At 47.0% G+C, this 25,586-nt stretch overlaps 1 protein-coding gene across 18 annotated transcripts in view; it reads right to left on the reverse strand.

The window, feature by feature from the left end:
• The window catches only part of KLC1 (kinesin light chain 1), a 75,692-nt gene that overhangs the window by 4,206 nt on the left and 45,900 nt on the right, over nt 1-25,586 (reverse strand). The window contains exons 8-16 of one of the 18 annotated variants that reach the window (XM_033191130.1): nt 24,268-24,441; nt 24,033-24,132; nt 21,828-21,877; nt 21,673-21,740; nt 19,922-20,030; nt 17,841-17,975; nt 9,767-9,897; nt 4,562-4,628; nt 114-3,429 (exon numbers count right to left, since the gene is read on the reverse strand). In XM_033191130.1, coding sequence (XP_033047021.1) covers nt 3,364-3,429; nt 4,562-4,628; nt 9,767-9,897; nt 17,841-17,975; nt 19,922-20,030; nt 21,673-21,740; nt 21,828-21,877; nt 24,033-24,132; nt 24,268-24,441 — 900 coding nt within the window. In that variant the 3' untranslated portion in view covers nt 114-3,363. Of the gene's footprint in view, nt 1-106; nt 3,430-4,561; nt 4,629-9,763; nt 9,898-10,754; nt 11,997-17,813; nt 17,976-19,921; nt 20,031-21,672; nt 21,741-21,827; nt 21,878-24,032; nt 24,133-24,267; nt 24,442-25,586 lie in introns of those variants that run through there. The other 17 variants (XM_033191128.1, XM_033191129.1, XM_033191125.1 and 14 more) reach the window with 17 other exon arrangements.

Here is a 25,586-nt window from a genome sequence, read left to right on the forward strand (position 1 = left end):
AGGCTCTCTGACCCTAAAGTTAAGAATCACTGGCATGAACATAGGAAAAAATGATTTTGGGGTTGGATTTTTATAAAACAGCCTTTCTGCAAAAGTGCAGGGATTCTACAACAGCAAATAAAACATTTTATTTCTGTAATTGAACATAAGCAATTCCAAATGCTTTTCTAGGCAAGACATGCCGGCGATTAGAAAATGAGACAGCTTAAAGACAGAGGTACATTTAACAGAGAAAACACGCCTGGAAGCTCCAGGCCGGCCCCGCCCATACTGGCTCAGTTCCTGCCCTGGAGGGAAGGGGCTGGGGGGCTTCCTGTCCCAGGGAACTCCCACCACAGCAGTCTGCAGAAGGGCTGGCTTGGCCAGCACCAACCCAGGAGCACTGACCATCCCCTTAGGGAGGCACCACGCCCTGGGGAGCACAGTCCCTCTTGTCCCGAAGACCCTTCCTCAGGGACTACGTGCCCTGACCCTCACTGCCTCACCATATCATACAACACTTGAAAACCACTTAAGTTCTTCCCCACAACGTTGGGGAACTAATTGTAAACAGAATACACATCTACGTATCAGCCCTAAGACAGCTGGCCCCACTGCACACGCAGCCGGCGGGCCCTAGCAAGACGTGGTCAGAGCTGGTGAGTGCTCTACAGTATTCAGAAATCTGACCACCGTGTACACACAGCTCACAAGTCAGTGCACACAGAAGCTAATGACATCCTCCAAGAAGATTCCATACAGTTATGACAATGGAACACCTGTTATAGATGGTAGCCGTAACATTTTTAGCAATGTTTAACACATCTTACTCTAAACACTGAATTTCTAATTACGTGATATTTCTAGCAGCTTAATCCAGAAAATAACGATGTGAATTCCTCCAGTACTGTAAACACAAGACCAAGTGCTGCCCATGAGAGGGCCCCTGTGCCACCCGCGGGCACCGCCAGCCTCCGAGGACCCCCGAGCCGCACACTGCTGCTGCTTCAGGGAGGCAGTCATGTCACAGGACCTCCCCAGGGCCTGGTTTCTGCCACAGCTGCACCGACGACCCAGAGACAGGCTGTCCGCCCGCAGGTCCAGACGCTCCCATGCCATGGTGGCTGGGACTGGGCGCTGCACACACGGCTGCCATGGGGGGTGCAGTGATTATTTTGACAGCAACTCTGAAGAAACAGGTGCTGACTCTCACGTGGGGGTCCCCTCACCAGAAAGACAACACAGGAGGAGGGATGGCTGGGCCTACCATTTCTCTCTGAAGGGAAAAATTCAGACCGCCAGATGGGAAATGGCTTAAATCACTGCACTTCTACTGGGTGCGGGGGGGGGGTTCAAACATCAGGGACTCAGATACTCAGATTCCCTTGCCACTTGCCTCTCTGAAACATGAACCTTCCTTTACGAGCTGGCTTCAGGGAGGCCCTCTGGCTTCTCTTATCCCAACACACAATGCTCCCACAGCCACAGTGCTGCAGAGGCCACGTCGGCCCTAAGGTCCCATGGCCGGACGCCAGAGCAGGCTCCACAGAGGCCCCACGCAGCCTCGTGTGCACCCATCAGTCTGAAGAGGTTAAAATTGAACTCCATATTCAGCCCTGTGTTTACTTCTTCCAAATGCCCTTTCTCCTTTCCAGAGAACTGTCACTACGGGAAACTGGGTTCCAAACTCTGCTCAGCATCCTCACAGGGAGAAGGCACCCCCCACCACAAGGGAAGCTCCAGAGCCCTCCTGCCTGTCGCCTGCGCACAGACATAGCCCACTACGGGGGCAGCCACGGCACCTGTCAGGGGAAGCTGCTCTACACCCCCCTTTCTTGAGGGGTAGCTTCTCACAACCCATCAAATTTTATCTATTTATGGCGGTTTTTTTGGTAGACACAGGGACTCGCTGTGTTGCCCAAGCTGTTCTTGACCTCCTGGGCTCAAGTGATCCTCCCGCCTCAACCTCCCGAAGTGCTAAGATTACAGGATTATAGGCATGAACCACCGCACCCAGCCATATATATGTAGCATTTTTTCTTTTAATCCCATCCACTGTTACAGAACCTATCAAATTTCCTTTAACACCTCTACGTAGCATTTAGAAAGTAAGCTCCTGATCCATCAGAACCTGCAAGAATCGAGTCAGGAGCCTCAGAAAAGAAGCCACGGCCACAGGTGAGCAGCTGGGGACAACACTGGCTCCACAGGGCAGCTCCTGTGCCAGGCACTCGCTGACAACTACATGGAGCTTGTCTTGTGGAAACAAATGCGTTTTCACAAACACAGCAGTCCTGCAACATGAGACGGGATGAAATGAAACGAAACTTTTAAAGGCATTTTAAAGCCTAGCCTTGTAATAAAACCCCAGGATGCTCTGTCCCCAGCCTTCGGTCCCGTGCCCCATGGGGAGTTTCCAGGGACTGAAGGCGACCAGTGTGAGCCTCTGCTGTGCCATCACCCGCCCTGTTACGTGACAGCGGCAAGCTGACCTCCCATGGGATGGCCAGTGTTTCAGACCGCCCCTCCGTTCCGTAGCCTAGCTGGCTGGCATGGAGGTGGCGCTTCTGAGCGCCAGTCTTTGGAATCACTGCTCACCTCGGCATCTGTTTTGTAGGCTCTTTACCTATGGGCTAGTCTGTGGACAGCTAAGAAATACAGCCTCAGCACTGATTTGAAAAGGTTCCTGTCAGAGTCCACTGTGCTCCCTCATTCTATAAAGCGTACGCTTTTAAAAAGTGAACCACACGTCTCTATGGGCTTCGTGTGCAGGGGCCTCCAGGAGAGAGAACACTGCTCAAAAGGGGTGGGCATGGGGCCCCAGGCCCCACAGGCGCCCAGGACCACAGGCCCGGGGACCTCGGAAACAGAGACGCAGAAGATGCTCCTGCTGGGAGGGGATTCACTGCCCACTGACCAGGAGGTCCACTACACTTCAGGCTTTACTGCCGCAGATCACTAAATGCCTCTCGTTCTGAAAGGGGTACTTCATGTTTCCAAATTCTTAATTTATAGCCTTATTACAACATTATAATTTAGAAGAGAGTTTGGGGTCCTGGCAAAAAGGTGGCAGGCAGGAAATGCAACAGCATCCGTGAGCAGGAGCCGACCCCCAGCGTGCTGAGGCCACCTCAGCCTCCGTGGGCCAGCCTGGCCGGGTCGCGGTCGAGGCGGCTCCTGGCACTGAGACTGCAGGCCGGGTAACAGAATGCTGGGGCAAGGTCGCCCGGGTGTTTTGAAAAGGCACCTCCAAGGTTGGTGGACGTCACTATCTAGGAAAGGAAGCCAAGGAGTGCGGCTGGCGCCTCCGGGCAGGGCGGTGAGGGCGTGGCAGGGCAGGGCGGTCTCACACCCCCAAGGCAGGTTCCCTAGCCCTGCCGGCCCTCAGTGGGCCAGGTCAGTGTGGCTGGCACTCAGAGCTCGCGAGTCGGCCAGACAATTAGTTCGTTCCTGCATGAAAAAACAAATAGAAAAATTACACTTAACCAGGGCTTCAAATCATGCCAGCTTCAAACGGCCTCAGGCCTCACAGTACCGGCTGCACAGCTACATCTAGGTTAGCACTCGAGAGGCCCAGAGGTCAGTGTGCATGTGGAAGCTCCAAGAAACCAGAGGGCAAAACACTGGGTCAGCTACAGAACCCTATAAAACGAAGAGACTTTCTTTCCTCTTGTCATTAGGGGTGCTTCAAGCAGGATGTCCGGCACCCTACAAGCCTCTTCGGCAGCCACCGAGAAGGGGGCTGGGGAAAAGCTTTCCCGAGGTGGCTGCCTCCCAGGAGGGATGGGGGACAGGTTGGGGCGCTGACCTGTCTGTGAGGATCAGTGGATCTGGACAACTGGGAGGGCAGTGCCTGGCCACTGTCGCGAGCTCTCAGCACCAGCACAGGGGCGGGCGGGGACTGCCAAGTCCCAACAGCTCGAGCAGCCGGGCGGGCGGGCTCCAGGCACCTGGGAAACAGGCAGGTTCTAGAGCAGCCACAGGCACCCGGCCACCCACTGACAGCCACACTAAAGGGCGGAAGGGATGAAAACTCAAAACGGCCTCCGTGGTGGGGAAGGGAGTCAGCACTTTCAGATGTGAACCTGATGTGTCTGTGTGAGATCCGGACACCTTCGCCAAGTGCTCAAGATTTTAGTATCAGAGTGACAACACGTTAGTCATCATGTTAATCAAGTTTTGAATACTTTTAAACTCTGAACAACAGCTTAAGTAGATAATTATTAATAGTTATAAACTTAGGAGAGGCTAAAATCAAACAAATACAAACTAGTAATTAATTGGTCAAGCTTTGATAGTAATTTAACAGAATAAATTAATTAGGTTACACGATTTTTAAAGACCATTTGAGATCATTAATTAATTTTCCGAGAATGGTCCCATGTGAACTGCCCATAATGCACGTAACCAGTGGTGAAGCAGAATATGGAACACGACTGCCACAACTGGCTGTCTAGGAACAAACGTGGCCGCGGCCCCAGCCCTCTGCAGGAGCAGGGGCGGAGCGGGGACCGGCGCGGATCTGCAGACCTGCCAGCGTGGTCTGGGCAGCCTAGGACACAACTCGGGGTAGGCTCCTTACTTGAAAGCGATCTTCAGCAGCCTTGCCACCCACGTTAAGGACATTCAGAGAGCTGGCACGCTTCATGCTGCAACCCGGACACGGACATGCAAGGACAAACGATCAGCACATTGGTCAACCAGCAACAGGAAGCACAAGCAAAGCCCCTCCAAGGCCTCTGTGACATGGGGCTTCTCGGGACCTTGCCTTCATCTTGCTTGGGTAACAGGGGAGTCCTGGGTCTCACTCTATTTAGTGCCCAGGAGAAAAGACCACAGCTTCTCTGCATCTTTCACAGCAAAATGCTTCTTTTAAAGTACCATATGCAAACTCAAAGTGCCCTTAGACTTGCACTTTTAAAAAGTGGCTCATGGGGCCGGGCGCGGTGGCTCACACACCTGTAATCCCAGCACTTTGGGAGGCCGAGGCGGGCGGATCATGAGGTCAGGAGATCGAGACCATCCTGGCTAACACGGTGAAACCCCGCTTCTACTAAAAATACAAAAAATTAGCGCCCCGGTGGCATGTGCCTGTAATTCCAGCTACTTGGGAGGCTGAGGCAGGAAAATCATCTGAACCCAGGAGGCAGAGATTGCAGTGAGCCAAGATCATGCCACTGCACTCCAGCCTGGGCAAGAGTGAGACTCCATCTACCAAAACAAACAAGAAAAGCCAGGCGCGGTGGCTCACACCTGTAATCCCAGCACTTTGGGAGACTGAGGCGGGTGGATCACTTGAGGCCCAGAGTTCACAACCCGCCTGGGCAACATGGTGAAACCCGGTCTCTACTAAAAATGCAAAAATTAGCCAGGCGTGGTGGCACACACTGTCATCCCAGCTACTCTGGAGGCTGAGGCACAAGATTCACTTGAACCCGGGAGGCAGAGGTTGCAGTGAGCCGAGATCACACCACTGTACTCCAGCCTGGGCGACAGAGCAAGACTGTGTCTCAGAAAAAAAAAAAAAAAAAGTGACCCATCTGGGAGCAGAGAGGCTCTGCCTTCAGTCTGATGGTTTTCAGGGAGGGCGCTCAAGGGCTCATGTCAGACTCATCACCATTAAGGGATCATGAAGAGACACTCAAAACTCACTGCTAAAAGAAGATGCATAAATATACTATTTTTTATCTTTCTATATCAAAAGCAGGGAAATCAACTTTATTGTTAGTAAAATAAACTCTGAAGCCAGTATTTCTCTACTTAGAAACCAAAATTAAAATAAAGTCATGGCTCTCCATTTAAAGAAATACAGGAATTTATACATATATTTACTTTTCCTCCCATCTGATGTATTTAAAATGCTTGATGAAATAGCCTGTAAATTATCTGTATCCCGGTCATAAAATGACTATCTGTTCACCACCACCATGGATGGCTTTGAACATAAACTCACCTGAAGTTTTAAAGCTAAAGCAACCGATACTGAGGGTTACTTAAATTCTGAACGTGAACTGCATGCAACATGGACAGTGAACATGCGCACAGCAGTTCCTGGGCAAGCCAAGGATGGTGGCTGTGAGGCTGAGGCACAGACTTGAAGGGTGGGTGACAGGGACAGCCTCACACAGGACACTGGGATGGGGCTGAAAGCCCAGGGCACCCGCCCATGTGCCAGCAGTGCTGTGAGCACAGCGCCTGGCACATGGTAGATACTTAGCCAGCCCCTGCTGAACAACTGCACCAAAAAACCTGAATTTCCTTATCCCCAAGCAAAACTCACCCCCAAAATGTCCCAACCAGGACAAAACAAAAACATCCCACTGAAGCCCGCAACAGACATTGCCGGAGTCCTAAACAGGCTTTTCTCTACCTAGAACCATTCAAGAACCAAGTATAAAATCAAACCAAATCACAAGTAAATTATGATCTGACATAATTATTCTTGCTATAAAGTGGCCATTAACTTTTTTTTTGAGACGAAGTTTCACTCCATCGCCCTGGCTGAAATGCAGTGGTATGTGATCTCGGCTCACTGCAACCTCTGCCCCACTGGGTTCAAGCGATTCTCCTGCCTCAGCCTCCTGAGTAGCAGGGACCACAGGCATGCGCCACCCGGCCCGGCTAATTTTTATATATATATATATATATATATATATATATATATATATATATTTTTTTTTTTTTTGAGACGGAGTCTCGCTCTGTCTCCCGGGCTGGAGTGCAGTGGCCAGATCTCAGCTCACTGCAAGCTTCGCCTCCCGGGTTACGCCATTCTCCTGCCTCAGCCTCCCGAGTAGCTGGGACTACAGGCGCCCGCCACCTCGCCCGGCTAGCTTTTTGTATTTTTTAGTAGAGACGGGGTTTCACCGTGTTAGCCAGGATGGTCTCGATCTCCTGATCTCGTGATCCGCCCGTCTCGGCCTCCCAAAGTGCTGGGATTACAGGCTTGAGCCACCGCGCCCAGCCATTTTTATATTTTTAGTAGAGATGCGGTTTCGCCATGTTGGCCGGGCTGGTCTCAAACTTCTGATCTCAAGTGATCCGCCCACCTTGGTCTCCCAAAGTGCTGGGATAACAGGCATGAGCCACTGCACCCAGCTGCCATTAACTCTTTTTAAAAGAGCTACACAACCTTCCCTCAAACCCTTTTACAAAACGAAAGAACTCAAATCCTCAACGTCTCTTCCTACCACTCTTGCAAACTGCCTTGTTTGAAAATGTGGCATTCAAAACCTTTCAGTACAATAACTGTTAGGAGTCAGCCAAACAGCAAGCTGCAAACACCCTGGTCCTGCTACATCCAGCTCAGCGATTCTCAAAAAGCGGCCCCGGCTCAGCAGCCCCAGCACCGTGGGAACTTGTGTGAAACACAAATTCTGAGAATCAGGGACTCAGGAATTAGAAACTCAGGGGTGGGGCCTCGCAGTCACCGTCTGAACAAACCCTCCAAAAGATGTCTGAGACTACTGTCTAGTTAATAAAAACAGTCACTCTTACTTGGAAAGATTACTCAGTTGAATGCATTTTACAGGATGCAATTTCCAAAGTCATGTAGAAAACGTTAGTCCGTGCAAGCGTGCGTCTGTGTCACATGGTTCAGGCTGGCAGAGCTGTAGCCCCGTGAACACTGACCACAGTTCTAACCCTGGGGGCTGGTCACACACTGTTATATTTTTATCATGGCAAAGACAGAAAACACGAAAAAACAGAACAACTCTGAGAGCTGTTGTGTGGGAGTGTGGTCCAAGTTACAACACTCAGCACCAGAACTGGACTCTGCACTTAAAAGGCTTCAAAACGTAAGAACCTCAAACAATGAGTGTGTTCCCCTCCAGGAATTAAATAATGTCCAGAATGCTCTCTCTGGGGCATCATGTAATTCCTGGAGGGGACCTGAGAGCCACTGCGTGACTCATCAGATCATTCCAAGGAAGGGACACCAAGCAGTCACGCAGCCTGCTCAGACCCTCTCAATGCTGTAAGAAGAAACGTGTCATCTCAAAATGCATCGAGAGGCAGGTAGTAGCCTATCATTTTGGTTCTGGAAATCTGTAAACATTTTAACATAAGATCACTATTCCAAAGGCAATTTAGAATCTATTCCCCCCAAATAAGAGTTCATTTGTTTCATCGTAAGCAATTTGCTACTAAATCCCCATAAACTTCCAGAAGTCCCGTCTTCAAATCCTGGCATCTTCCAGGGAGTTTTCAGAATGAACACCTGTGGGGCTCCGAGAACTCCCTCTCCAGAAACGGGCTGGAGAACAGTTGTGAGAAGCTCCTTACAAAAGTCACGTCACTCCTCTTGCCTCAGGCCTGCACCTCTCACAGCCATGAAGAGAAGTCTCCATCCACAACAGAGACTCCCACAGGGACACCAAGCAGACAAGAGGCGAGCCCTACCCCCAAGGGGCTCGGCCATCTCTGGCCAATCCGCACCCTGGCCGTGTGTGGCAGCAGGTCTAAGGGCTTAGGTCATCAGGGATACTGAGAGGGATGAAAAAGTGGACATACTTTTTAAAAAATAGCTTTTAAAAGACAAAATAGGCCAGATGTGGTGGCTTACGCCTGTAATCCCAGCAACTTGGGAGGGTGACGTGGGAGGATCACCTGAGGTCAGGGGTTTGAGACCAGCCTGGCTAACATGGTGAAACCCCGTTTCTACTAAAAATACAAAAAATTAGCTGGGTGTAGTGGCGCATGCCTGTAATCCCAGCTACTCAGGAGGCTGAGGCAGGAGAATTGCTTGAACCCAGGAGGCAGAGGGTGCAGTGAGGCAAGATTGCGCCATTGCACTCCAGCGTGGGGAACAAGAACAAAACTCCGTCTCAAAAAAAAAAAAAAAAAAAAAAGCAAAGTAACAAAACAACTGATCAAGCACAAAACTTTAATATTTGCAATATGTTCTCCAGAAAAACTCGGTTTCACCATCCTGAGGTGATCAGACTTCTTACTCACAGAACTTAAAGTGGGATCACTTGTAAAATAGTTTTACTAGGAATCAATCACTAAAAAGTCGGTACCATTTAGGAAGTCAGAGTTACACAGAATGGCTGGCAAAAGCCTGCCTCATGAGAAATACGCCCAAGCCAGGAGCAGCTGCCCAGAGTGACGCTGGACAGTGCAGCAGGGGTAATCTGTCAACTCTGTGCACCATGTTAAAAACAAAGGATATCTTAAGAACCAAATTCCTTTGACAACTTAAATGTTATTTTTCTAAAGACTCTAAGACTCATGACTCAAACCTTTTTTTAAACATATGAAAAGCCTAAGGTTTTGAAAATCTCCTTATAATAAAGTTTTAAAAGTTCTGATCCTATTTGAAACCATTTTTCTCCCTATTATAATACTGTATGAGATTTAATATAGTCATAGCTAACATCTGATTTATTTAAAAGATTAAAAATTTTTAAAGAATTTAAACTAATGCTAATTTAAAAAACAATGCGTATCTAAAGTAAACAAGTTCAAAATGCTCAATGTTTTAATATAAATTCCCACATTTCATTGCTAAGGCTTTCTTAGAACATGTGACAGAATTTTAAAATTCCATAAATTTCTTTTAAAGGTATTAGCACTTTAGCCACTAACAGGAAGTTACCCAATTATTTCTCAACCTGTCCTGGGAAAAACCTAGGTGGCAACTATGAAGCCCTTCCATTGTGAGAATAGGGGAACCAACTGGAGTGTCTTCCTGAAGTCTGTGGGGGAGGAAGGCTGCGCTAGGAAGAGAAGCGGCCCAGTGGCCGGCGTGCAGGGGAGTCGCAGAGCTGGAAGAGATAGTTACCCGGGGTTCTTTGGCTCACTCTCTCGTGAACTTCCTCCCTTCAGCTTCCTAACCAGCTTCTCACTGCTGCGTCTAATGGAAGCCCGGAGTTTGCTAAAGGAACCACTGCGTTTTAAAGATCCAGTGCCATCCTGAAAAAAACGTGAACAAAGGTGAAGCTGCAGGTGGTTCTCCCTCCCTCCCACAAGAGCCACACTGGGTGCAAGTAAGAGCTCCACCAAGGTCACCCTGCTCGCCAGCAGCTCACTGCTGACAGAGTCTTGCAGAAACCACCAATTACCATGTACGTAAATATACTTTTAACTAAACATTATCCACTTTTAATTTCATTAAAGATAATCCAATGATCATGAAAACCTTTGGACATAAGGAAGCTCATTCAAACAAAAGTGATCGCATCCCAAAAGCAATATGAATCCTACTGCTATTTTGAGACAAAAGCCGACACACAGTCTCAAGAAAACTAAAGCAGCTTCTAGGAATATTATCAAAATCGACTTCCACATTTAACAGATATGTAAACATCTGGTCCAAGTAACACAGTACAGGACCCAAACCATTGGGATCTGACAGAGGCTCTTCCTTTTAACAGTTTCGTCTAAATGCAATAGTTGGAGGTGCTGTTTCCTTCAGTAAATTTTACAGAACAGTTTCCTTAAATGTTAACTATAAAGGTAGTTGGAAAATTAAATAAAATGCTCATTCTATACAAATAACTAAAAATCCTCAGACAACCTTGTAGGGAGGAGAGTGCCCAGCTCTCATCTTAATTGATTCAGGTATTAATAAGTGAAATACTTGGCAGTATCCGAACATGAAAATAAAAAACACAGTGAAGAAAATGTGCAGATAGCAGCATTTCTTCTTGGAAAGAACTCCTTGGTGAGATGAACTGTAACCCCAAGACCCCTATCAGCTCTGCCATGTGGCGTTTCATGGATAAAGAGTGAGAGAAGTTCTACCAAGCAGACAGACACCAAGACACAAGTCAGTCGGAGTGAGTTTATTAGAAGTTAGAAAGACACAAATACACAAATCACTGAGCACTTCAAGATTAGTAGAGAAAAGCAGAATGCCCAAATTCCACACACAGACTACACAGCAAATGCTACTGGGGCGTATCCTAGGGAGACCCGGAGTCCGAGCAGGAACCCCAGGGCTCTAAGTACCATGGAGCACGTGCGGCACATGCCTTGCTCTAAGGCTTAGTTACGTCAACAGGCCACCGTCATGCCATTGCAAAAACACCTTGTGTGACACTTAACTACCTGTTATCAGAGTGAACAGCTAATCGCTCTTAATTTTTAAACTCGTGTATTACACAGTAAATGAATTTTATTAATACAATTTATATTACTAAGTACATATCTGGCAAAGCTACATGTATACAGAAACCAGGAACCCCCCAAAAAGGACAGCAGCACCGAAAGGAATAGCCAGTTCACAGAGAGGTGCAGCTCTGACAAGATCCTAGGGGGCTGCTAGACACAGCGGGCAGCACTGGAGAGAGAAGGGAAGCTGCGGGAGACGCCACCCGTCATGCAGGAGACAGTGTGAGAGTCACGGGCGGCTAGGCCTGTCAGACAGAAAGGAGAGAGAAAACCCACGTGAAACCGCGGCGAGGAAAGGCAACAGGCTCTGCGTAAGAGCCTGGCTTCCAGTATTTCTAGGTCACAAGTCTCAACAGCCTTCTGAGTGGCTTTAGGACTGGGATGACCTTCTGCCTGCTTCTACCAGCCCAGCATAAAGCAGGTGCTGGGCCTCGTGGTGCATTTCATAGAATTCAGAATGGTCCATTCCCAAGGGTCACCAAAATAAATTTCAACACTTTAAGAGCAAATCGATTGGCAATGTATTAGAAATCTCCTTGACACTTAGTGTAAAAGGCTTTACAAGTAACTGTACATAAGGAGATTATGCAATGAAAAACATAGGGACCAAAATAAAGGCTACAGGTATGACTTTCATTCTCTTAAAAACACATTTTAGACATTTCAGAAACTTTAGGAAACCACGGACTTTAAAAGTCTACAGCCCATTTTAAACATGCAGTTGATAATCCAAAAGAAAATTAATTTCCACAGGCAGCAATGCGTCCTGGGTCCTGCCACATTGGAAAGCCGACGTCTCGACAGAAGCACCAGACGGCAGGGCCTGCGCCCCGCCCGCTCGGACTCACCATGGGACGCTGAGCAAGTCATTTAACCAGCCCGAGCTTCATTTTTCTCATCTTTAAAATGGAAAAATAACACTTGTTACCAACACCTCAAAAATGTTGGGAGGACAAGAAAACATAAGTTTTTGCTGCTCTTTAGAAAAAGGATGCTAAAATGCTAACACAGCGTCATCAACAGTGCAGCCCTTGCTGCTCATTTCAAAACTCAGTGCTGTACTACAGTCGTGTTATTATAATACACCTGAACTAAATACTTGGCAGAACACAGAAGATTCATTTCACTCAGATTCAAAAGTATTTCATGTGACACACACACACACGCTCACTCATGCTCTCTCCCTCCCTCCCCCCACTCTGCAGCTACTGGAGTAGCAAGCTGACAACTGACAGCTGGGCAATGGGCCCAGGAGTCCCAGAATTGGGGGTCCGGCCCAGCTACCTCCTCCTCCCTGAGCCTCTGCAGACCCTGACCAGCACCTGGGGTTGGCAATGGAGCGGGTGTGCCCCACTCTGGGTCAGTCGCCCAGGCTGGAGTGCTGTGGCCTGATCTTGGCTCACTGCAAGCTCCGCCTCCTGGGTTCACGGCACCTGAGGACCTTGGCTGTGAGAACCAGGGGGAAGGCCGGCGGCTGCCCTGGCCCAAGCAGATTTCCATTCAACTGGACTTCAGGGCCTGGGAGGATTCACTGCATTCTAACAGCTTAAGAAACTGTCTACCTCTTTATATTGCTGGGAAAGAATATTCACTTACAAAAGTGGGTTATCTGAGCAGGATTAAGTGGATAATGTGTTCACAGTTTAAAAATATGCAGTCATCATTATTATCTATATACCGTGGGATTTCAGATAATTTGGTGCTTTTTACATTTATTTATTTTTGGCATATTCTAGTTGTCTTACTAATGTAATTTGAGACAGAGTCTGGCTCTGTTGCCCAGGCTGGAGTGCAGTGGCATGATCTTGGCTCAATGCAGCCTCCATCTACTGGGTTCAAGCAATTTCCTGCCTCAGCCTCCTGAGTAGTTGGGATTACAGGCATGTGCGACCATGCCTGCCTGATTTTTGTTTTTTTCGTACAGACGAGTTTTTACCATGTTGGCCAGGCTGGTCTCGAACTCCTGACCTCAAGTGATCCACCTGCCTCGGCCTCCCAAAGCCCTGGGATTACAGGCATGAACCACCGTGCCCAGCCCTTAGTGTAATTTTTTTAAACTAAAAATTAATCTATTTCTAACCATATATTCCATTCCCCAATAATCCTAGATAAGAATTTAGTGTATTTGAAACGTGTAGAAATCTTAACATGGGAGCAGTGTGAAAAGAATGGCAAGACGGAGAGAGGCTGCTTCAAAAGGCCCCAGCAGAGCTGGTGACCTGCAGACAGACAAAGGTGGTGCAGCTGGGAGGCGGACCTCAGGCTCCACCTGGGTGGCTCTGTGTGTCTCATGGGACCGCTGTAAAGACAACTGGGTAATGATGAAACAGCCCAAGGGACTCCCACATACCAACAGGGACCTGGTGCTGGTGGCTGACACATGCACAACACACCATGAACATGAAGCCACACGCGGCCGGGCGCGGTGGCTCAAGCCTGTAATCCCAGCACTTTGGGAGGCCGAGACGGGCGGATCACGAGGTCAGGAGATCGAGACCATCCTGGCTAACCCGGTGAAACCCCGTCTCTACTAAAAAAAAAAAAAAAAACTAGCTGGGCGAGGTGGCGGGCGCCTGTAGTCCCAACTACTCGGGAGGCTGAGGCAGGAGAATGGCGTGAACCCAGGAGGCGGAGCTTGCAGTGAACTGAGATCGCGCCACTGCACTCCAGCCTGGGCGACAGAGCGAGACTCCATCTCAAAAAAAAAAAAAAAAAAAAGCCACACGGACAGCAGTTATAAGAGGACCAGTTTTATCCAGAAAAGGATTTGTGTGCACAAAGCAGCTGCACTTTCAGAGAGACAAGACCATGAGAGAGAACCAACTGAGGCTCACAGTGACAGCGGCTTCCAGATCTGCATGTGTCACACGAAACGAGGTCATAGAAGTGCCGCTGTCAAGTAGTTTAATCACAGTCCCTACAGTGTGTACCTAAAGGAGAGAACTGTCCTTCCCTGGACAAACCACCCACCAAGTTGAGACTTCGATCCAGACACTCCCTGCACATTACCGGTATCTGTCACCACCTGCTTTCCTTCTCAGTTCTGTGTGACACCAACGCCCAGGGCCCACAGGGGACGATTATCATTAATCAGTTTGTCCTTTCTTTGACCACATAACTCTGTTTTAAATGTTACTTATGAATATTGAGAAAAACTGAGCCCAATACCTGGTGTACGCGGTTATTATAACTTAATCAAAAGCTGTCACATTCATTCTTGGCAGTCACTTCTGCTGAAGCTATGACTTCCCAATAGGGAGCACAATGTTTTTCCCTACGGTAGTAGTTTTTAACCTTTTAAAAAGCATTAAAATGCCTTTTCGGCTGATGCAGGAGAATCGCCAGAACCCGGAAAGCGAAGGTTGCAGTGAGCGGAGATTGCGTCACCTAACTCCAGCCTGGGTGACCTCCGTCTCAAATATATATATATATATACACATACATATAAATAAAATTGAAATCATATTTTCTCATTATAAATATATAACAAGTTATTCTAATAAATGAAACAAGAACAATAAAGCTACCTTTATAAAACCCAAAAACTTGAAATCTGAAGTTATAGGTAACAGGGATAGTTGTTTTCTTTTTTTGAGAGTCTTGCTCTGTCACCCAGGCTGGAGTGTGGTGGCGCGATCTCGGTTCACTGCAACGTCTGCCTCCAGGGTTCAATTCCCCTGCCTCAGCCTCCCAAGTAGCTGGGATTACAGGCTCCTGCTACCACGCCTGGCTAATTTTTGCATTTTTAGTAGAGACAGAGTCTCCCCATGTTGGCCAGGCTGGTCTCAAACTACTGACCTCAAGCAATCCACCAGCCCTGGCCTCCCAAAGTGGTGGGATTACAGGCATGAGCCACGGCACCCGGCCACAGGTATAGTCTTTTTTTTTTTTTTTTTTTTTGAGACGGAGTCTTGCTCTGTCACCCAGGCTGGAGTGCAGTGGCGCAATCTCAGCTCACTGTAAGCTCCACCTCCCGGGTTCACGCCATTCTTCTGCTTCAGCCTCCCGAGTAGTTGGGACTACAGGTGCCCGCCACCACGCCTGGCTAATTTTTTGTATTTTTAGTAGAGACGGGGTTTCACCAGGTTAGCCAGGATGGTCTCGATCTCCTGACCAACCACCTCGGCCTCCTGAAGTGCTGGGATTACAGGCTTGAGCCACGCGCCCGGCCAGGTATAGCCTTAACATTTACCACAACACCTGATGTATTTGTCTATTTAACTTAATTGCATAATACTGAAAAAAATTTTGATGCACACAAATAAGTGACTACAGTGGTAACAGTTGCTTTGCAATCTCAGGGAAATCTTCACTTACACAGAAACAGCATGATAAACTTTGTTCTAACATCCGTATAAAGACAAACTAATGTGCTGACCTGCACTGTGTTAATATCTAAATCAAACATTTAAAATGGGCCCCTTTTATTGTCTCTAATTATCCCTCAATAAAGGTGATTAAAAATTAACACCTGTGTGCATACTGCCCTCACTACCTTTTAAAAAATAAGTCAGTGGTTTATGCCTATAATCCTAGCACTTTGAGAGGCCGAGGCAGGCAGATCATGAGGGCAGGAGTTAAGAGACCAGCCTGGCTAACATGGTAAAACCCCGTCTCTACTAAAAATAAAACAATTAGCCAGGCATGGTGGTGCACGCCTGTAATTCGAGCTACTCAGGAGGCTGAGGCAAGAGAACTGCTTGAACCAGGAGGCAGAGGTTGCAGTGAGCCAAGACAGCGCCACTGCACTCCAGCCTGGGCAACAGAGCGAGACTGTCTCGGGGGGGAAGAAAAGAAAATCACAAGCTGGTCGAGTTCAGCATTCTGCCTTCTCAGAACCTTAAGAGTTGTGGGGAGATCGGGTTGGGGGCCAAGGTCCTCCTGTGAAGACTCTGAGGCAGCCTCAGCCGGCCCACCCGGTGAATTCACTCACTTTATCTAAGACTCCATCTGAAGATGGGGCTGCCTCCATGCGCAAAGTGAGTTTAGGAACCACTGCACTGGACAATTTAAAACTCAGATTGTTTTGGTAGATCACCCATGGCCAACGCATCCTGGGATGAATTCCATCAAAGCTGCAGAGCTACCAAGTATATTGCTCACGAAAGGGACACACCAAAAACACAGCCTGTGCATGGCCTATGTAATCAGGTGTCCAGAGTGAGAAAGGAAGCGTGGAAGGAGGAAATCAGCAGGCACGCAGAGGGGCAGCTGCTTCATCCACAGCAGCGACACTTCCAGCCCGCGGGCCTGACGGGGACACCCGTACTTGAACCTGCTGCAGTGCACATGAGCAGTTCTCCTTCCTCTCCGAGTCCATCTTTAAGATGGTAACAGAGCTCTGAATTGTCACAATTTTATCATCAGATGATTTCATGTCAACATGGACCTAGAAATACTGTCTCAAGAGAAACCTCCTCCAGAACTTCATTCAAGAGTATCACAATCTGCACCCTGGCTCCTAGAGCCTAAAGGACTTCCCTTCTATACGAAGCATGCAGGTACAACAGCAACCAAGAGAAGAGTACAGTACACAGTTCTGACAGAATGCGGGCGACAGGAAGGCCTGCGGGCCAGGATTTCAGTTTTAGGCTAACGCCCCACTGGGGCTGAGTGGGCAAAGCTGATGCTGATTGGTTGTCTTGGCACAGAAAAAAAACCAAAGCAAGAAAGCTGCCAGATAAAGACAGTCAAAGAGAATGTTCTCACTCAAATTTTGCTACTAAAATTTTTTATAAAATATTTATTTAGAATGCTAGCTCCTACCAAATTGCTATAGCTATAGAAAATCCTTAAAGAATAAAAGAATTTACATTATAAGAAAGCCCAAAACTACAATTTGGCAGAACATGTGTAGAATTATGACTAATCAAACTGCACTATGGCAACTTCAAAAAACCAACTGTGCCCCTAGATGAGTCAAATGCCGCCTTCAACTCTCCCTGACAAAAAGCAAAATACCAAAGACACCAGCTTGTGTATTTAAAAAAAAATCCATGTGCTAAAAAATTCACTGGAGAAAAAATGTCCAGAAGGCCACACGGTCTTTGGCAACCACGGGATAAACAGCAGTGGTGAGGAATTTCCAGGGGCAAACCAGTAAAACCTGGAGGGGGCCCTGTACAGCCTCTCAGGCACATGGGGGCTGGCAACCATGAAGAGCCCCAAAGATCTGGACACCCTCTCAGGTGAAATGCAGGACGCTCAGGACTGAGCAGGACATCAAGAGAGCAGCCACCGAAGCTCTTGGTTCTGACCCGTTTTCTAAAAACAAATTCTACTTAAACAGCATCTCCCTTTAAAGCATTTCAACTCATTCTAACAAAATCTAGAGCAGCCTGGTCAGTGAAGTTAGAAGCACTGGAGTTAGCAATGAAATGGGTGAGTGAAAGAAGCGAGTTAGTTACCTGCCACACTGATCCTGATATTAAAATGAAACCAGATAGGGATCATGCTTTAAATAGCCAGGACACTCAATCAGCATTTAAGTGCTCAAAGTTAAGCCAAACAGCTTTCATGGATTCCTGAGAAGAAAATCACCACTTTAAACAAATAACAGACTGAAGTATTAGCAGAAGTAAAGAACTTACAGAAAGCTTAATTGGCACTTAATTTGAGAAAAGCAGAAGGTCTAGCACATGAGACAGGAGGAAGGCCTGGCAAGCGCCACGTGGGGGCGCCTCCCGGAGCACGTGCCCGCTGTGTACTGTACTTACCCCGTTCCACTCTACGCTCATACTCACTTCCTCCCCTCCGTCAGGGCCACTCTCGTACTTGACCACGTCCACGTTGAGGCTCTCACGGCTCCTGCGCTTCTCCATGTTCTCAGGGTCATTGAGCACTTCGGCCACCCTCTGTTTGTGAACATTGTCAAGACCCTGTGAACCAGGCAAGGGAAAATGGTTGGACCCATTAGCACTTCAGATTTTCTTAAGTATTTCTGAGATACTTGGCTAGAAAAAAAAATACCAGTTCTTAATCACTGGAGGGAAAAAAACTGGAACAGTGGTTCCTTGCAGCGGGTGAGGCTGGAGGCGAGAAACTGGAGAGAAACACAACGGACCCTTAGTGGAACAGTGACGGGGCTTGGGTTGCACAGGGTGTGTGTCCGTGTTCAATTATTCTGGGTCTATATCTAGGACTGGAACGGCTGGGTCATGTGGTTTTCTAAGTTAAACTTTTAGATAAGCCATCAAACTTCTCCAGTGCCTGCACCATTTTACATTCCCACCAGCAAGAAGACATGAGGGTTCCAGCCTCTCCACATCCTCACCAACACCTGTTATTTTCCATTTGTTCTCTTTTTTATTATAGCCAGTCTAGTGGGGATGAGGTAGTATCTCACTGTGATTTCAGTTACTATTTCTATAATGACTAAAGATGTTGAGTATCTTTTCATGTGATTGTTGGCCATCTGTCTATCATCTTCAGTAGAATGTCTATTCAGGTCCTGTGCTCCTTTTTTAACTGGGTTGCCTTTTTGTCTGGATACCAAAACCTTATGAGATACATCATTTTCAAATATCTTCCCCACTGCATGGGTGTCCTTTCACTTTTTCTTTTTCTTTTTTTCCTTGGAGACAGGGTCTCTCTCTGTTGCCCAGACTGGAGTGCAGTGGTATCATCTAAGCTCACTGTAACCTCCACCTCCCAGGTTCAAGCGATCCTCCCACCTCAGACTACCAAATAGCTGGGACCACAGGCATGGGCCAACACGCTTGGCTAATTTTTAAAAAAAATTTTTGTAGAGACAAAGTATCACTATGTTACAGCCCAGGCTGGTTTCAAACTCCTGAGCTCAAGGGATACCCCCGCCTCAGCCCCCCAAAGTGCAGGAATTACAGGTGCTCACCACCACGCCCAGCCCCTTTCACTTTCTTGAGGATGTCCTTAGATGCACAAGAGTTTTTAACTTTGGTGAATCCAACAGATCTAGTTACCTAGTTTTTATTTTGCTGTTCACGCTTTTGGGGTCATATTCATGTTATTTTATTTTAAATTTTTTTTATTTTATATTATTTTATTTATTTTATTTTATTTTATATTTTATATATTTTATTTTATTTTATTTTATTTATTTTACTTTTTGAGATGGAGTCTTGGTCTGTTGCCCAGGCTGGAGCACAGTGGCGCAATCTTGGCTCACTGCAACATCTGCCTCCTGAGTTCAAGCAACTCTCCTGCCTCAGCCGCCCGAGTAGCTGGGACTACATGCTTGTGCCACTGCACTGTATTTTTAGTAGAGACAGGGTTTTGCCATGCTAGCCAGGCTGGTCTCAAACTCCTGACCTCAGGCAATCCACCCACCTTGGCCTCCCAAAGTGCTGGGATTCAGGTGTGAGCCACTGCGCCCAGTCTCACGCCTTTTTTTTTCAATTGAGATGGAGTCTCGTTCTGTCACCCAGGCGGCTGGAGTGCAGTGGCGTGATCTCGGCTCACTGCAGCCTCCACCTCCCAGGTTCAAGCAATTCTGCTGTCTCAGCCTCCCAAGTAGCTGGGATTACAGGATTACAGGCATGTGCCACACCACGCCCAGCTAATTTTTATATTTTTAGTAGATACAGGGTTTCACCATGTTGGCCAGGCTGGTCTCGAACTCCTGACCTCAGGTGATCTGCCCACGTTGGCCTCCTAAAGTGCTGGGATTACAGGTGTGAACCACCGTGCCCGGCTTCATGCTCTTTTAAACAACATAACTTTATTTGTTCAAACTAAAATAATCAACATTTTTTATTTCTAAATCAAGCTTTCAACAAGTCATATAAAAGAGAACCATTAAATTCAAAGTTCCCATGGGCCGGTTAAGGACAGAAGTATGACTGACCTGTTTACGAGACCTCATGGCAGCTTCTTCCAATGTTTCTGCAGCTTCAAATTTGCCTTGACGTCTGTAAAGTGCCCCAAGGTTTTTTAGAGTGGTTGTAACAGTTGGACTGTAAGAAAGCACATGACATACAGAACTGTGACATATAAGCTGTGAACAACCACTATCAACAGCACATAATCTAAAGGACTGACAGACTTATGTTTCGGCTTGACTACATTTTAACTTTCTCTTGTACTTTTTTGAAACTGTAAAATTATGAAGAGTTCTTCCTTCTCAAGTAGCTCTGCCTCCTATGACCCTGGCCCTTCCTGTAGACAGCCCCCGCAGGCCAGGCTAACACCACACTCCATCCAGGCTGAGGCGGCTCTCACAGACCACTGGCCACTCTGTCAACAGAAACTTCTGGGCCAGGTCTGTGTGGTGATCAGCATGCTTTCCCTGGAGACACCTTGGTCTGCGCTGGCAATAATGACAAACAGTGCCCTGCATGGTGCTGCTCACGCGCTCCTGTCTCCCTCAAGTACAGGGGAGAAGAGAGCAAAGCAGAACCTCCCTATCAGTGGGGTGTGAGGGCAGAGGATAAATGCTTCATGTACCAGGGAAGCAATAAGCAGATGGCCAAGAGGACGGCTGTGTTTCTGCGTTCTTTTTTATTTTTCAAACTGTATCATTAGGCTTGATGTTGCTGCATTCTTGATAGAGCAGACTTACTAAAAAAAATTATAAATAAACCTAGATTCATTTTAGCATAGATAAGTACTTCAAGAGATTTCTGTTCCCTTTCTTACAATAGGCATTTTGGGTACAGAAATAAAGAAGCTATTTTCTATGTCTCTGAAACAAGTGATCTATGGTAAGTGTTATGGGAGCCCTGGAGAGGGTTCAGAGAGTTTTCTGAAAATAGATGAATGGTAGGCTGAGTCTTAAAGGATGAGGAAAATTAAGAGTGGAAAGACACGGTGGCTCACACCTATAATCCCAGCACTCTGGGAGGCCAAGGTGGGTGGATCACCTGAGGTCAGGAGTTCAAAACCACCCTGGTCAACATGGTGAAACTCCGTCTCTACTAAAAATACAAAAATCAGCCGGGCATGGTGGCGGGTGCCTGTAGTCCCAGCTACTCGGGAAGCTGAGGCAGGAGAATTGCTTGAACCTGGGAGGTGGAGGTTGCAGTAAGCCAAGATCATGCCATTGCACTCCAGCCTGGGTGACAAGAACGAAACTCCGTCTCAAAAAAAAAAAGAGTGGAAAGGCAGTAAAACAGGTGGGCCACCTGGACCCAGGGACGGCAGCCATCACAGATGGCAGTCGGCAGAGGCTCAGGCCCAAGAGGCAAGGCTCTCGGGCTGGCCACGGAGGAGCCTACACTTCCCTCTGCAGAAGACAAGGCCCCATGGGTCATAAGGAAAAGAAGCGTGTGTGGATCTGTGTCTCCAGTGCTGTGTGTGAGGGGCTGGCCTTCCCAGGCCCGCTGGCACGCTTGTCATGAATTTACTGTATGGTTTCTACCATTAAACGTAAAAGGCAGGCAATTACCTTTGCACCAGCCTAACATGATGGTGGGTTTATACGTGTAAATGATCTCATTTACAAAGTTAGTGGGGTTTTTTAAATTGGAATTGGGGGAAAACATGGGACTGTGCACTTAAGAAACACTACACATCGGTCACTTATAAGCTGCCCTGTAGAACACAATTACCTTCCCCCTGCTTTTCAGTTTTTCCACCCAAACGCGATTCCAGACATACCTATCAACTTTGCAGGCTTTGTACCAGCCGCCATACTCTCCAAAAGATGTTCCATCTTTTTGCTTTCCCTAAATTACAACAAATATTTTCAAATGAATAATTATCCTGAATGCAGGATATACAATTTAGAAAATCTCAAAATAATACATTCTTACTTTGCATTCTTCTCTTTCTTCAGCATGCATCCAGATGGGTTTATTTTCATCTAGGGAAGAAAACACAGCATACAGGTTGAGCATCCCTAATCCAAAACTCCAAAATCTGAACTGCTCTAAGGGGAATTTCCTTTGAGTGTCAAGTCAGCACTCGAAAAGTTTCAAATTTTGGAGCACTCTGGATAATGGATACTTAATTTGTACTATAAATGAAGGATAACAGAGCCTGCTAAGTAAAACAGATGTCATTAAGCCTCAGTGGCTGCTTTTTTTTTTCTTTTTTTTTTTAGATGGCGTCTCACTCTGTTGCCCAGGCTGGAGTGCAGTGGTGTGCTCTTGCCTCACTGCAACCTCCACCTCCTGGCTTAAAGCGACTCTCCTGCCTCAGCCTCTGAAGTAGCTGGGATTATAGGCACCCGCTACCATGCCCAGCTAATCTTTTTGTATTTTTAGTAGAGATGGGGTTTCGCCATGCTGGCCAGGCTGGTCTCAAACTCCTGACTTCAAGTGATCCACCTGCCTCAGCCTCCCAAAGTGTTAGGAATACAGGCGTGAGCCACCACGCCCAGCCTGTTTTCTCTTTTATATGATCCTTGTTAGATACTACTACTTTCAGCATGGACAGATTAAGTTCACACTGCAGGAAAAAGTCTATGGAAGACAGAGCTGGACACCAAGCAACAGGGTAAGACACAGGGTGCAGAATCAATGTCCTGAGACAGCTGATCAACTGCCAAGACACCCCAACAAATGCTAGGACCCTGTAATGTAACCGCTAAAATGTTAGCTGCTCAAGGGAGTGTTCAGAATGTGAGCACTAAACAAAAGCATTAAACAACAGTCTAAGAAAAAGTAGTAAGATGTTGGTAGCAAAAGTAGAAAAGATACAACTCAAGGCTGGGCGCAGTGGCTCACACCTGTAATCCCAGCACTTTGGGGGACTGAGGCAGGAGGATCACCTGAGGTCAAGAGTTGGAGACTAGCCTAACATGGTGAAACTTGTCTCTACTAAAAATACAAAAATTAGCCGGGTGTGGTGATGTGCGCCTGTAATCCCAGCTACTCGGGAGGCTGAGGCAGGAGAATCACTTGAATCCAGGAGGAGGAGGTTGCGGTCAGCCGAGATCATGACATTGTACTCCAGCCTGGGCAACAAGAGCGAAATTCCGCCTCAAAAAAAAAAAAAGAAAGAAAGAAAGAAAGCATACAAATCAATAATCATTTTAAGTCATCTTCTCGGAACACTCACCCAAGTTTCTAGACAACCAACAGACCCATGCCATGGAGGAAAAAGCCATCTTAAAAATAATGTTTATGAAAATATTTTTATGACTGAAAGGTACTCACACTAAAAATGTAAAGAAAATAAGCAGTATACATGATGATATGGACGGTATGGTTTGAAATCTGTAAACCAAAGGCACAGAAGGAAGGAAAGACATTAAAAATGTGAAAAGATGGATTTGGGTGATTCTCCTCTTTCCATTTCTGCGTGAATTGGGTAGGTCTCTGCAACGAGGACGTGAAGATGGATGTGGGTGATGCTCCTGTCTCCATTTCTGCGTGAACTGTGTAGGTCTCTGCAATGAGGACATGTTATGGGCTCTGGGCACTGCAATCCCAGTCTAACTGCTTCTCAGTTACAGGGCCTCATGCAAGTCACTTAGTCTGTGGTGTCCTTCCTGCTGCTGCTGCTTTTTTTTTTTTTTTTTGAGACGGAGTCTCACTCTGTTGCCCAGGTTGGAGTGTAGTGGTGCGATCTTGGCTCACTGCAAGCTCCGCCTTCCAGGTTCATGCCATTCTCCTGCCTCAGCCTCCTGAGTAGCTGGGACTATAGTACAGGCACCCACCACCACGCCCGGCTAAGTTTTTGTATTTTTAGTAGAGACGGGGTTTCGCCATGTTGGCCAGGATGGTCTCAATCTCCTGACCACATGATCCGCCTGCCTCGGCCTCCCAAAGTGCTGGGATTATAGGCATGAGCCACCGCACCTGGTCTGTGGTATCTTTGCTTTTAAAATGGGGTAATGTTTGACCCGCTGCACAGGACTGCTGTGAAAGTCAAGTGAAATCACACATTTAAACTACTTAGCTTAATAATGTACACAGTTAAGTGCTTAATAAACAGTAACTAATACTATTAGTATATTATTAGTCAAGTCATTATACAATGAAATTCATTTGAGACGGGAGTATATTTCTTACCATCTACAGAACCAAACTCCCTTTCATGTGCACGAGTGAGAATCTCTTTGTACAGTGTTTCTGCTTGCTTGAACTTTCCTTGTTTCAGATAGCAGGATGCCTTAAAATAAAATAAAATATTTCATATCTTTCAGATGTAAATAAAGCATAATTTTAATCTACAGTTAAAGAAGTATTTGGGCTTGGGAAGAAAGCACTCCTGGCCACCTCCCTAATGCTATGCCAGTCAACACACCAGGTTATTTTTTGTCTTAGCCACGTTGGGGTCATCAGGTCCCAGTTTTGTCTGGTAGATCTCGAGGGCTCTTTGATAATAATATTCTACTTCTTCATACTTGCCCTGGTTCTGGCATAGTAAGGCCAAGTTATTTAACTGCTTGGCAACATCGGGGTGATCCTTCCCCAAAACCTGGGAATAAAAAACAGTGTATTAGAGACACTTGTTCTGCTCCCATCCAATCCATTCTCCACCCTACTGTCACATTATGATCTTCCTCGACATACGCACGACTGTGCTACACTTTCAGATTTAAATCCTTAACTGGCTCCCCACACCATGTAATAACAAAATAACCAGAATTTATCAAATTCTTATTTATGAGGGGAGGGAGGGAACTGTGCTCATTTTCTTTAGCTGCATTAATTATTGCAGTAATCCTTCATGGTAGGTACATTTTATGTACGTTTATTGTACTATGTACAAATGTACATAGGAGGCATATTTTGAACATAAGGAAAATGGGCTTTGTAAGGGCTATGTGAGTTTTACTGCCAGGTTCTGGAGGAGCCCACAGCTGTCCCAGTTGCCCAGGACGCTCTTCTCCTAGCCCTGACCACTAGCAATGACTTATCCGTCAGGGTTCTCCTCAGTTCCCCTCAAAGGGGACTTCCCTATGCCAAATTAAGGGAGCCCTCACCCCACTTCACCTAGTGAACTCGCAGGCATATCACCTGGTTGTTCTTTCTTCGTAGAATCACTACTCTGCCGGGCGCGGTGGCTCAAGCCTGTAATCCCAGCACTTTGGGAGGCCGAGACGGGCGGATCACGAGTCAGGAGATCGAGACCATCCTGGCTAACACAGTGAAACCCCGTCTCTACTAAAAAATACAAAAACTAGCGGGCGAGGTGGCGGGCGCCTGTAGTCCCAGCTACTCGGGAGGCTGAGGCAGGAGAATGGCGTGAACCCGGAGGCGGAGCTTGCAGTGAGCTGAGATCCGGCCACTGCACTCCAGTCCGGGCGACAGAGCTAGACTCCGCCTCAAAAAAAAAAAAAAAAAAAAAAAAAAAAAAAAAGAATCACTACTCTGAACTACCTTGAATATTCTTTATTACAATGTAAGCCCCAAGAGTGCAAATTCTTTGTCTCTTTTCTTCACCAGTGTAATCCCTGTATCTAAAAAGGGGCCTGGCACACAGATGGATGAATGAATACTAACCTCCTCCTTCAGTACCTTGAACAAATGATGAGTTCTCTCTGCTTTGTGCCTTTACACATGTGGTCCGCAGGGAGGTAAGCTGCCTCTCTACTCCTTTCTGCATTCCCTACCTCTCCC

Source organism: Trachypithecus francoisi, unplaced genomic scaffold (assembly GCF_009764315.1).
Source record: "Trachypithecus francoisi isolate TF-2019V2 unplaced genomic scaffold, Tfra_2.0 Lachesis_group3, whole genome shotgun sequence".
Classification (NCBI taxonomy): Eukaryota; Metazoa; Chordata; class Mammalia; order Primates; family Cercopithecidae; genus Trachypithecus; species Trachypithecus francoisi.